Below are 12,951 nucleotides of genomic sequence, written 5' to 3'. Positions count from 1 at the left end.
AGTTGGTGGAGCATTTTTTGCAAAAGATCCAAGCTTTTAGGGTGCAAAGGGAGGTGGAAGATAGAGTGATTTGGACAGCTTCGAGGTGTGGCACCTTTACGGTCAAGTCTCTTTATTCTATTTTGGAGCCCGAAGATTCTCCTTTGTTCCCTAGTGGTAGTATTTGGAGAGTGAGTGTGCCTCCTAAGGTGCCTTTCTTTGCTTGGGAGGCTTCTTAGGGGAAAGTCTTAACTTTGGACCAACTTTAAAGGAGGGGACACTTGTTGGCAAATAGGTGTTTTCTATGCCTCTTTTGAAGTAGAAATGGTGGATCGTCTTCTTCTTCATTGTCAAAGACTTGGGTTTTGTAGAATCTTCTTTTCTCCCTCTTTGGTGTGGCCTGGATTCTCTCTTGTTTAGTGAAGGAAACTCTTCTTGGGTGGCATGGGGCTTTTGTGGGGAAAGCTCGTAAAAAGGCTTGGCAAATGACACCCTTATGTATATTTTGGACAATCTGGAAGGAAAGGAATATGTTAGCGTTTGGTAATAAGGAGCTTTCGCTCCAAAGATTGAAAAATTCTTTTGTATGTAATATTTGATCTTAGGTTAGGGTGTCTATAGTTTTGAGCCCTTCTTCACTTGTAAGCTTCATTGATTGGTTAGGCTCTAAGTAAGGGTAGGTGATGTTTCTTGTTTCTATCCCTTCCCCTTCGGTTTGAGCCTTTTGGCTTCTTTTGTTTACTCCTTGTGTACTCTGAGGGCACTGCTTTTGGTGCTTCCTCTTTTCTATATGTACATCTTTTTTATCTATCAAAAAAAAAAAAAAAAAAAGTATCTACTCAAGTACTTGGGAAGGAATAATTAACACCCTTGAATGAGATATTCTCAATCATAAAGGTTAAAAAATGGAGGAGTGTAATGCTGGACAATATGTAAGTGAAGGTTCTACTCTTATTGTTTCAAGCTCTCAAAGTGGTCCAATCCTTTTGCACAATTTTTGGTGGAGGAGAGATATCTAGGCACTCAAGTAACAAGGATAACTGTTGGTGTACTCATTGCAAAAAGCCAAGGTATACAAAAGAGATGTGTTAGTAGTTATGTGGGAAACTGTAGTCCTTCAATAGGAATGGAGGGAACCAAAACTAGAATTAATCAGAATAAGGAGAAACCCAACCATAAGAATTCAAACAGCTTAGAATTTATGGGACTAAAAGGGGAAGAGATTAAAGACTTCGGAGTTATAAACTCTAGTGCCATTGGCTACTTGACCTATAACTCTCATCATTTCTTGTCCTCTAGCTAATGTCATGGAAACCAAAAAATCAAAGTAGCTGGTGGTAGTTTAGCTACTGTGGCTGGATAAAGGACTATTACCCTTAACACATATCTTTCCCTAAAATCTGTTCTACACATTCTTAAACTCTTAATAAATCTTCTATCAATTTATCAAGTTACCAAAGACCTAAATTTTCAAAGTAACATTTTTCTCATCCCTCTTTGTTGTTCAAGACCTTGATATGGGGATGATGATGGGTCATGCTTGGGAACAGGATGGGCTTTACTATCTTGATGCTGGGAGGGACAATGGTAGTGATCATATACCTTTATCTCATCTTTCGAGGTTTTTTATCTAATAAAATCCAAATCTAGCTGCATCATTTACATTTAGGACATCCATCTTTTCTGTTATTAAAGATTATGTTTCTTCTGTTATTTCAAGATTTGAATGCTGATGACTTCTATTATGAATTTTCTTAATTGACAAAACATTATTGAGTTTCTCTCCCTTTGAGCAATAATAGAACATCTAATATCTTTACATTAATTCATACTAATGTTTGGGGAGCCTCTCGAATTCTAAATATCAATAGAGCTCGTTAGTTTGTTCTTTTGATCAATGATTGTTTTTGTGCCACTTGATTATACCTTTTAAAAAACAAATCTAATGTTAGTTCTGCTTTCTCTACTTTCCACAAGATGATTAGTACTCAGTTTGATGTTTAAATAATATTTTAACCTGACCCTATTTTCTTACCTAGAAGAGAGAGAATAAAACATGAGTCATCATGTAAAGATACTTCACAACAAAATGGAGTTGTAGAAAGAAAAAATTCTCATCTTCTTGCTTCATTAATTGGTTACCTTCTAAGGTATTGGGAAACAAAGCCTTAGTAAATGTTCCCTTTGAATTCTTTCTTGATTTTCATGGATTTAGCAAAATCCCACCTAAAACGTTTGAATGTGTCTCCTTGTCCTTCTTCATGCTCAAAGTCGATGTAAACTTGATCCTTGAGCTCTTGAATGTGTCTTCATTGGTCATTCACCAACAAAGAATAGGTATAATGTTATCATCCTATTTCTATGAATTTTTGTTTCCATTTCCTTGGATGCCACTTTTGTTGAACAAACAATCCTTTTTCACTGATTCTAATCTTTAGGGGGAGTCCTTGTCATTAAACAAAGATTAGACTAACTTGAGCTTACTTGATCTGCCAAATTTATCTCTTATGACCCCTATTATATGTAGTCTAGATATTTCCCCATTAGCAATCATTGAATCTACTCCTATGGTTAGACACATTTGAACTTGAGAATGAGGACGAGAGAAATGGTAACATTATTGCTATGCCGCTACAAGTCTACTTAAGAAGACTAACAAACCTTATTCCCATGCAAACCCAAGAATCCAAAACTGTGATAGGTATTGAATCTAATCCTAGCCGAAGACCTAAATTTGCTAATAGCTTTTAGGAAAGGAATCAGAAAATGCACCCTACACCTTATTTCTAACTTCATATCTTTTGATATATTATCCTCACAACATCGAGTCTTCATTACCCAATTAAATCTTATTCAAATTCCATCAATTGTCCAAGAGACAATTAGGAATGAGAATTGGAGGAAAGTTGTGTTAGGTGATGAGTGCTCTTGAAAAAAACTTAAGACATGGGAATTTGTTGAATTACTCTAAGGGAAGAAACCAGTAAGGGTATAACTGTATAAGCAGGTATTTACTGTATAATATAAGGTAGATGGAACCTTGGAGAGATATAAAACTAAACTTGTAACCAAAGGCTACACTCAGACATATGAAGTGGATTATCGGGAAACCTTTGCTTTGGTAGTAAAGATGAATACTAAATGAATATTGTTGAAGTTAGTAGCTAACCTTGGTTGGTCTTTGCAATAGTTTGACATTAAGAACTCTTTGCATGGTAACCTAGAAGAAGTGGTCTTTGTGGAAGCATTTCCAAGTTTTAGTGATGGATTCAAGGCAGAATACCGACTAAAAAAGGCAATATATGGTCTAAAACAATCTTCTAAAGTGTAGTTTTGAAGATTGGTTAAGTTATGGGAAATTGGAAGTTCTGACAAAGGCAAGGGAATCATACTCTATTTATCAAATGGTCAACAATTGGTAAAGTCACAACTTTAATTGTTTATGTGAATGATATGATCGTGACTAGGGATGATATTGAAGAAACTATTGACCAAAGAATTTGAGATAAAGGACTTGGGCAAATTCAAATATTTTTTAGGAATTGAAGTGGCTAATTTAAGAAACAATATTTTTATTTCCCAACAAAAGTATATTCTCGACCTTCTCAAAGAAACTTACATGCTCGAATGTAAGCCTATTGACACTCCTATTGAACATGTTGAATATTATGTATTTATAGTGTATAATCTTTCCTTGTTAATATAGGTCACATGTATGGTAGTTCCTAGCCTTGTATATATATATATTTCTCAATTGTAAGTAGATATGACATGAATGAGAATTAAGGTCTTTCTTCTTTTTCTCTCTCTCTCAACATGGTATCAGAGCCAAGGGAGAAAACCTAATTCTTTTCAGTTTCCCGTGTCATCAACTCCGGGAAACTTTCCGGTGACCGTGTTTCATTCCGGTCACCTTCCCCATCTCCCAATACTTTCCGGTCAGTCGGATCGTCGTCAGAAAACACTCACCGCCGGCAAACTTTTCCGGCAAACTTTCCGGCGACGTCTTTTTCCGACACCGACCATACCAGAAGGAACGCCTGGAAGAGATCTCCAACTTTTGTGAAGGCACCGGAACCAAAAGATCATCCACGCGCTAGCCACGCGCAATTTTTCGTCCGGTTACTGCATCTCATGCGCCGGCGCTTGAGGGCGCGTGAGGACTTTCCCGGCCACGCGCCTCCTCCTCCAGCCTCGCTTGACACTGACTATCCTTCCTTCATCCTTGGTTCTGCCATCCGAGCCCTGCACGTACCTTTTTTGGGGTTTTTTGCCTCCGTCGACCCTCCAAACAGTTTTTCCGGCGAGCTTCAGCTACTTTTTCTCCATCCTAATCCCTGCACGTGCCTAAGGAAGTGTTCGTCCACCTTTCCGGTGGTGCCATGCCGTGATCTGAAGCTGTCTCCCTTTCCAGTGGTGCCACGCCGCGATCTACAGCCGTATTAGGGCTCTCTTCGATCCAAATGTACTTCATTCTCCAGATAAGTAGATATGGCTACTAAAACTTCCATTTTTTCCTCTGTTATATCTGGATCTCCTATGATTACTTCGGAGAAATTGGTTGGCAGTGACAATTATCTTTCCTGGTCTGCCTCTATTGAACTTTGGTTTATGGGTCAAGGATATGAGGATCACTTGATTACACAGGAAGCAGATATCCCTGAGGTTGACCGCGTACAGTGGAGGAAGATAGATGCACAGTTATGTAGTGTATTATAGCAATCGGTTGATCCCAAGATTCTTCTTCATCTTCGGGCCTACAAAACTTGTTTTAAATTTTGGACTCAGGCCAAAGGATTATATACGAATGATATCCAGCGTCTTTATAAGGTGGCTTCTGCTATTGTCCATATCATCCAACAGGACTTGGATCTATCTACTTATATTGGCCAGATTGCCTCTCTTAAGGAGGAGTTCTTGACTGTGATGCCTCTTACTCCTAATGTTGGGGCTCAACAAACACAGCTTGACAAGTTCTTCATGGTTCTTACTCTTATTGGCCTCCGTCCGGATCTTGAGCCTGTCCGCGATCAGATTCTTGGTAGTTCATCAGTTCTGTCCTTGGATGATATGTTTGCTCGCCTCCTCCGTATCTCCTCCACTCAGACTTTGCCATTTGATAGCACTTCAGATTCTTCTGTGTTAGTTTCTCAAACTAGCTCTCGAGGAGGCCGCAGTGGTACCCGAGGTAGAGGTCCTCATTGCACCTATTGCAATAAATTTGGCCACACTCGCGATCGTTGCTATCAGTTACATGGACGACCTCCTCGCACTGCCCATGTGGCCTAGTCCTCTGATTCTTCGCTGCCTCAGCCTCCGAGCTCTTCCGCATCTCAGGCTTCTGTTGCCTCTGTTGCCCAGCCCGGTAATGCCTCTGCCTGCCTTACCCACACATCTCCTCTTGGACCCTGGATTCTAGATTCTGGAGCTTCTGATCACTTATCTGGTAATAAGGATCTTTTCTCCTCTATCACCTCACCTCGGATTCATCTCCTGCAGTTTGCATTTCCACTGATGCTCCTCTCCTTATTCACAATCGTCTGGGCCACCCTAATCTCTCCAAGTTCCAGAAGATGGTCCCTCGTTTTTCCACTTTGTCGTCGCTTCCGTGTGAGTCATGTCAGCTTGGGAAACATACTCGTGTCTCGTTCCCAAAGCGTTTGAATAATCGGGCAAAGTCTCCTTTTGAGCTTGTCCACACTGATGTTTGGGGTCCTTGTCGGACTGCGTCTACTTTAGGATTTCAGTATTTTGTCGCTTTCATTGATGACTATTCTCGATGTACTTGGTTATTTTTAATGAAAAATCGAGCTGAGTTATTCTCTATTTTCCAGAAATTTTATGCTGAAATCCAAACCCAGTTCAATATTTCTATTCGTGTGTTACGCAGTGACAATGCCAGAGAATATTTTTTAGGCCCATTTACTTCGTTTATGTCTCATCATGGGATTCTTCATCAGTCTTCTTGTGCTCATACTCCTCAACAAAATGGGGCAGCTGAACGCAAGAATCGACATCTTGTTGAGACAGCTCGTACTATCCTCCTCCATAGTAATGTTCCTTTTCGTTTTTGGGGGGACGCTGTTCTTACTGCTTGTTATTTGATTAATCGTATGCCCTCCTCTGTCTTACACGATCAGATTCCTCACTCCCTTCTCTTCCCTGACCAACCACTTTATTTCCTTTCTCCTCGTGTCTTTGATTGTACTTGCTTTGTTCATATTCTCACTCCTGGACAGGACAAGCTTTCCGCCAAAGCCATGAAGTGCCTCTTCTTGGGATACTCCAGACTTCAGAAAGGTTATCGTTGTTATTCCCTTGAGACTCATTGATACTTTATCTCCGTTGATGTCACTTTCTTTGAGGACTCACCATTCTTTTCCACCACTTCTGAGTCTCTTCCTGTTTCTGAAGTCTTGCCTATTCCCATTGTCTCCCTACCTGATGCTATGCCTCCTCGACCACTTCAGGTTTATCATCGTCGCCCTCGTGTTGTTGCTCCTCTCCCTTTTGCTGAGGCACCTGCTGACTCACTTCCTATCCCTTCGGCTTCACCTGCCCCAGCTCTGCCTTCTCCTAATGACTTACCCATTGCTGTTCGGAAAGGTACTCGCTCTACTCGAAATCCTCATCCTATTTACAATTTTTTGAGTTATCATCGATTATCTTCACCCTATTTTGCTTTTGTTTCTGCTATATCCTCTGTTTCTCTTCCAAAGAGCACCCATGAAGCTCTTTCCCATCCAGGCTGGCGATAGGCAATGGTGGATGAAATGGCTGCTCTGCACTCTAATGGCACTTGGGATCTTGTTGTTTTACCCTCTGGTAAATCTACCGTTGGCTATCGTTGGATCTATGTAGTTAAGGTTGGTCCTGATGGTCAGGTTGATCGCCTTAAGGCCCGCTTAGTTGTTAAAGGCTATACTCAGGTTTATGGTTCTGATTATGGTGACACATTCTCCCCAGTTGCCAAGATTGCTTTTGTCTGCTTGCTTCTCTCCATGGCTGCTATGTGTTCTTGACCTCTTTATCAGTTGGATATTAAAAATGCCTTCCTTCATGGTGATCTTGCCGAGGAAGTTTATATGGAGCAACCTCCTGGTTTTGTTGCTAGGGGGAGTCTGGTTTAGTGTGTAGGTTACGCCGTTCTCTATATGGCCTGAAACAATCTCCTCGAGCATGGTTTGGCCGTTTTAGTTATGTTGTTCAAGAGTTTGGCATGCTTCGCAGTACAGCAGACCATTCGGTTTTCTATCATCATAACTCCTTGGGGCAGTGTATTTATCTGGTTGTTTATGTGGACGACATCGTCATTACAGGCAGTGATCAGGATGGTATTCAGAAACTAAAGCAACATCTTTTTACCCACTTTCAGACCAAAGACTTGGGGAAACTTAAGTATTTCTTGGGAATTGAGATAACTCAATCCAGTTCCGGTGTGGTCCTTTCCCAAAGGAAGTATGCTTTTGACATCCTGGAAGAAACTGGTATGTTAGACTGTAAACCGATAGACACACCTATGGATCCGAATGTCAAACTTGTACCAGGACAGGGGGAGCCTTTAGGAGACCCTGGGAGATATCGACGACTCGTAGGTAAATTGAACTATCTCACCATTACTCGTCCAGACATTTCTTTTCCTATGAGTGTTGTTAGTCAATTCCTACAGTCACCATGTGATAGCCATTGGGATGCCGTAATCCGCATTCTTCGATATATCAAACGTACACCAGGCCAAGGTGTGTTGTACAAGAACAGAGGTCATACTCAGGTTGTTGGTTACATAGATGCAGATTGGGCTGGCTCACCCACAGATAGACGTTCCACTTCAGGGTATTGTGTTTTTATTGGAGGTAATCTAATATCTTGGAAGAGTAAGAAACAAGATGTAGTGGCCAGATCTAGCGCTGAAGCCGAGTATCGAGCTATGACTTTGGCAACATGTGAACTCATATGGTTGAGACATCTTCTTTGAGAGTTGAGATTTGGAAAGAATGAACAGATGAAACTCATCTATGATAACCAGGCCGCATTACATATTGCATCCAATCCAGTCTTTCATGAAAAGACCAAACATATTGAAGTTGACTGTCATTTCATTAGAGAGAAGATCGCATCAGGATGTGTTGCTACAAGTTTTGTTAATTCAAATGATCAACTAGCAGACATCTTCACTAAATCTCTCAGAGGTCCTAGGATTAAATATATTTGTAACAAGCTTGGTGCATATGACGTATATGCTCCAGCTTGAGGGGGAGTGTTGAATATAATGTATTTATAGTGTATAATATTTCCTTGTTAATATAGGTCACATGTATGGTAGTTAGGACTCCTAGCCTTGTATATATATATATTTCTCAATTGTAAGTAGATATGACATGAATGAGAATTAAGGTCTTTCTTCTTTCTCTCTCTCTCAACAGAACAAATCATGAGTTTGGAGAAACATCTGAAAACACAACCATAAACAGGGAAAGTTGCTAGAGGCTAGTTGTGAAACTCATTTATTTGTCTCACATGAGGCCTGGTATAACCAATGTTGTGATTGTAGTAGCCATTTCATACGCTCTCTTGAAGAGGCTCACTTACAGGCTGCACACAAATTTTGTGATACTTAAATTCCATTTCAGGTAAGGGAATACTCTCCAAGAAAAGTGAAGAGAAGTTTGTAAGGCTACATTGATGTAGATTGAGAGGATTAACTGTAGATTGCATATCAACTTTTGGGCATTGTACTATTTTTAGAGGAAGTTTGGTGACATTGCAAAATAAGAAACAAATTGTAGTTGTCAGGTTCAGTGCAGAAGTAGAAAGTCATGGCATGAGGAATTTGTGAACTACTTGGGCTCAAAATAATTCTTAGTGATCTAGAAGTGAAGTAGAAGAGGACTAAGAAGCTATACTACAATAATAAACTAGCAATCAGTATTGCTCATAATCCAATTCAACATGATTGTACAAAACATGTTGAAGTGGGTTGATGCTTTATTGTAGAGAAGCTATTGTAGACTGATCTATACTCCTTATGTTTCAATAGATGTACAATTTGTTGATATCCTAATAAAGGGTCTATTGAGTAACTCATTTCTAAGGATAACTAGTAAGTTGGAAAAGAATAATATCCACTAATTCAAAGGATAACTAGTAAGTTGGAAGAGATTAATATCCACTAACTAGCTTAAGGGGTAGTGTTGACAACATTCTCTAATTTTTGAGATTGTATAATTGTATAGAATTAATTCCCTAATTTTTGAAATTGTATAGTTGTATACTTCCCTGTTTTATTTTCATGATTTGTAGGGTAGAGAATTTTTAGGAATTAGCCAACGTCTTGATTTTGGGCAATTTAGTTTCTTAATTTTGCAGGATTGTATACTAAAAATTCTATATTATTTTGTCAGAAATGCATGAATGAAAAATCATTCTTCATATTTCTTTTTCTTGATTTGTAAGGTAGAGGATTTTTAGGAAATAGCTAATGACTTGATTTTTTGTAATTTAGTTTCTTAATTTTGTAGGATTGTATACTATAAATACTGCATTATTTTGTCTGAAATGCATGAATGAAAAATCGTTCGTTTCCACAGATACCTATGACCGTTTGATGGTTAACTTGTTGGGCACAGCCTGAAGTGTGAAACCCTTCTCAGTAGCATAAATATGTACTGTGGAACATTTGATCAGCAGACTTGACCGTGCACCCCTCCCCACCCCAAGAAAAAAAAAGAATAAATACCATAAAAACTCCTTCAAAAATTGCTAGCTGCCTCTCTGAAAACAAGACCTAAAAAATGAGGGTTTCCCTAGTGATGCATGGGGCTTTGACCCTGAACAATGTTTGAATGGCTGAAGTTTTATTGTGTGTTGATATAAAAGCATATATTCAATTAATTTGTTCAAAAAACAAAATGCTGACATAAGTACTCCATCTATATTGGCCAGTAGCTCACTCAAATTAAAACTCCATTGTGTTAAAAACCTCCAAACTCACTAAAACACATTAGTTTGAAAAGAAAGAGCCTCACTTATACCACTTTTTATGATTTCATTGTCATCCTCAATTTTTTTTAATAAAAAAATGTCTGAAATTTCTTGTTGGATAACCAATTTTTTTTATAGGCGTAACAACTAATCAATGTTTTTTTAGGGTTTTTTTTTTTTGTATTAAAAGTTTCTAAAATTTCTCGCTGAAATTTTTTATCACCTGTTAATTCTCTTATTATTATTATTATGTTTATTATTATTATTATTTGTATAACAAAGATTTTCTAAAGTTTTATGAAATTAAATATTTTCTTTAATTAATTATGCAATCAAATGGGAGATCAATAGATGAAGGATAGATTCTATATATTGATACAAACATATTTGGCGGTCAGGTCTAAGGAGCAGGGTTTTCAGAATTGAAGTCCTTCAACTGGCTGGTAGGGGAGAAGGTTCCTTCCAATGGTCTCTTTTCTAAGTTGGCTAATTTCAGTAGCCATGTGGTGACGCTGGTCAAGGGATATGAAAAGGAGATTTTCTCCCTTTTGAGGAAGATGGAGACAAGGAGGGGGTGTGGTGTCACTGTCTCAGGGTAAAAAGGAAGCTAAACCCAACTTCCTGTTTTGAGAGGGAGATCTGAAAATTGGAGTGTTCAGTTAATTACAAAAGCTCTCCTCTGTTAGTTAGGGGCAGGGGGAGGAGCAGCGAGGTCACAGATCTCATTGCGCGAGGATTTTTTGGGTTTCAGATGTTGGCTCAATTGTTTTTTTAGACCTAGAAAAGGGTTGTTTTGGGGTGTTGAGAGATGTGGGGGCTGGTGAGGCGGCTGGGGATGGATTTGGTTTTCTGAGTTGTTAGGGTGGATTTGTTCCTCACTTTTCTCTTTCTCTTTCTCTTATTTACTCATCAAGAAATGTTTGATGACATTGACAATGACAGTAAAAACATATCATAATGGCAGTAAATTTATTGAATCAAAATATTCTCAATCAATATTTTTGTATTTACTTACTGTCATCAAAGATTTCCCTTTGGAGCAAATTCCTGGATCCCCCACTGGGTGGAGCAAGCATCATTAGGAAACTTCTAACGTGTACTCTGCTTTGTTTGCAGATCAATGCTGCAGAGTTTTCCTGTCCATTTTGGTTTTCTTCTGGATCAAAGTCGTTACTATGTAGGATACTTGATTCCAATCCGAAAACTGTGAGTATACAAAACATTTCTCATTTCACCATATACAAATTATAGAAGATACATAAATATTGAGATGGGTGTAGGCTCTTCATATGCATTTGTATTACTTGGGAAATATATCAAGTGTTAATGGCTGCTTGACAGGTTGACTGACTCAATTCATTTCGTTTTGAGGTTGATTTTGGTCCCTAAGCATCTATTAGATAGTATTTGTGTGCGAGCTTGCACACGCATGATGAATGAGGGTGTGGGATGTAAATTCAAGGTCCTTATTGTAAAGGCAGCATGATGAGGAATCACCCAAGACATGCTAAATAATGAAAACACTTTAAACCACACATCAGAAGTTTCTTTGCAATGAATGAGGGTGTAGGATGCAAATTCAAGGTTGTCGCTGTAAAGGCAGAATGGTGATTTACCTTTTAGCAAGTATATTTTTTTTACTAGTCTTCGTGTTATATTAAGAAAGTTTTTTTTCTGTTTTAGTTTCTAAATAATATTCATTTCCTAGTCCCTATAAATATATTACAAACTTTTCTATTGTAATTGATGACCATCATACCAAGACATATAAAAATAATGATATTTCTTGAAATTAATATCATCTCCTCTGCTTTGAACTTAAAGGATTGGAACTTTAGGGGAAAATAATAAGTTAACAAATAAAAAAATAAGAAGGTCTCTTGTGTGTATATGTATAGAAATGAACTGTTCAGAATGTTCAATGTTATGGTCTCTTAACATATTCATATTCAGTATTTTGAAGTTCACATATCAAGTGTCAGTTTGGTATTGCTGCAGCTTTAAGAAAAATCACTTTTAGCTATTGTGAAAGATAAGTCAGCTGTGATGTATAACTGTTGGGCCTTTGGTAAACTATGGTTGCAGAAGTGTTGTGACTTTCAAAAATAACATTGAAGTGTTTTGATAATTGTGTAGACTGCTATGACATTTATGATAACTAAAGGGATGTTAAAAATTTAATCAATTTCCTTTATTCTTATATGTGTGTGTGTGTCGGTGCGCGTGTGCGCCATTGTACCATTTAAAAACCAATTATTGATATTTTCATTTATTTTCAAAATATTTAATTTCATTTTTCTATTTTAATTGAAGTCAAGTAAACATATTTATAATAATAGTTTTTTTTTCCTTTTTCTTTTTACATTTTAGGATGAATAGAATCAAATATAAATTCCAACAAATATTACACATCAACAATTTAAGAGTTTCAACTAACATTCAATCTCATGTACTCATTAAAGTTAAAATAATATTATTTCTTAAATGATCCATTTATTGTGATTTTGGACAATCACTAATTATTTTCAAATATAAAAAAAATTTGATTCAAAAAATTAAATTATTTGAAAGATAAAAAAAAAAATATAATTTAAGTTTATACAATTCTATATAATAAAGTTTAATCAAATATTTAATAATATAAAATATATTTAATCTACATATATAGAAGTTATAATATAATTGTATATACAATATTAATAACATAATATAAAATTTATTTATTATGTATAATATTAAATAATATTATTGTTATTAAAAAAAATAAAAATAACTTATTAATTAGTTTCTAATATTCATCTTAAGTCCAAAGTTGGTATGTAAAAATTGTTTGATGAAGTATTGGATAATTTAAAATATCATCCAAGAAGATATCCTTTTCTTGGAAAATCACTCTTGACAAGCTATCTTTGACTTGCTTCTTAAATAGCTACCAAAGTGGGTGAGATTCTTTGAGAATAATGTTTCTTTGACTTTACTAAACACATTAGT

The 12,951-nt window shown here is 37.2% G+C and overlaps 1 protein-coding gene across 4 annotated transcripts in view; it reads left to right on the top strand.

The window, feature by feature from the left end:
- The window catches only part of CIPK09 (CBL-interacting protein kinase 09), a 34,506-nt gene that overhangs the window by 14,964 nt on the left and 6,591 nt on the right, over positions 1 to 12,951 (top strand). For all 4 annotated transcript variants that reach the window (XM_010657744.3, XM_010657742.3, XM_010657743.3 and 1 more), the window contains 1 exon segment: positions 11,077 to 11,166. In XM_010657744.3, the coding sequence (XP_010656046.1) occupies positions 11,077 to 11,166 (90 nt within the window).

This window comes from Vitis vinifera, chromosome 11, assembly GCF_030704535.1.
Source record: "Vitis vinifera cultivar Pinot Noir 40024 chromosome 11, ASM3070453v1".
Classification (NCBI taxonomy): Eukaryota; Viridiplantae; Streptophyta; class Magnoliopsida; order Vitales; family Vitaceae; genus Vitis; species Vitis vinifera.
Note: the sequence above shows the minus strand (reverse complement) of the source record. Positions and strands in the feature narration are given on the sequence as shown.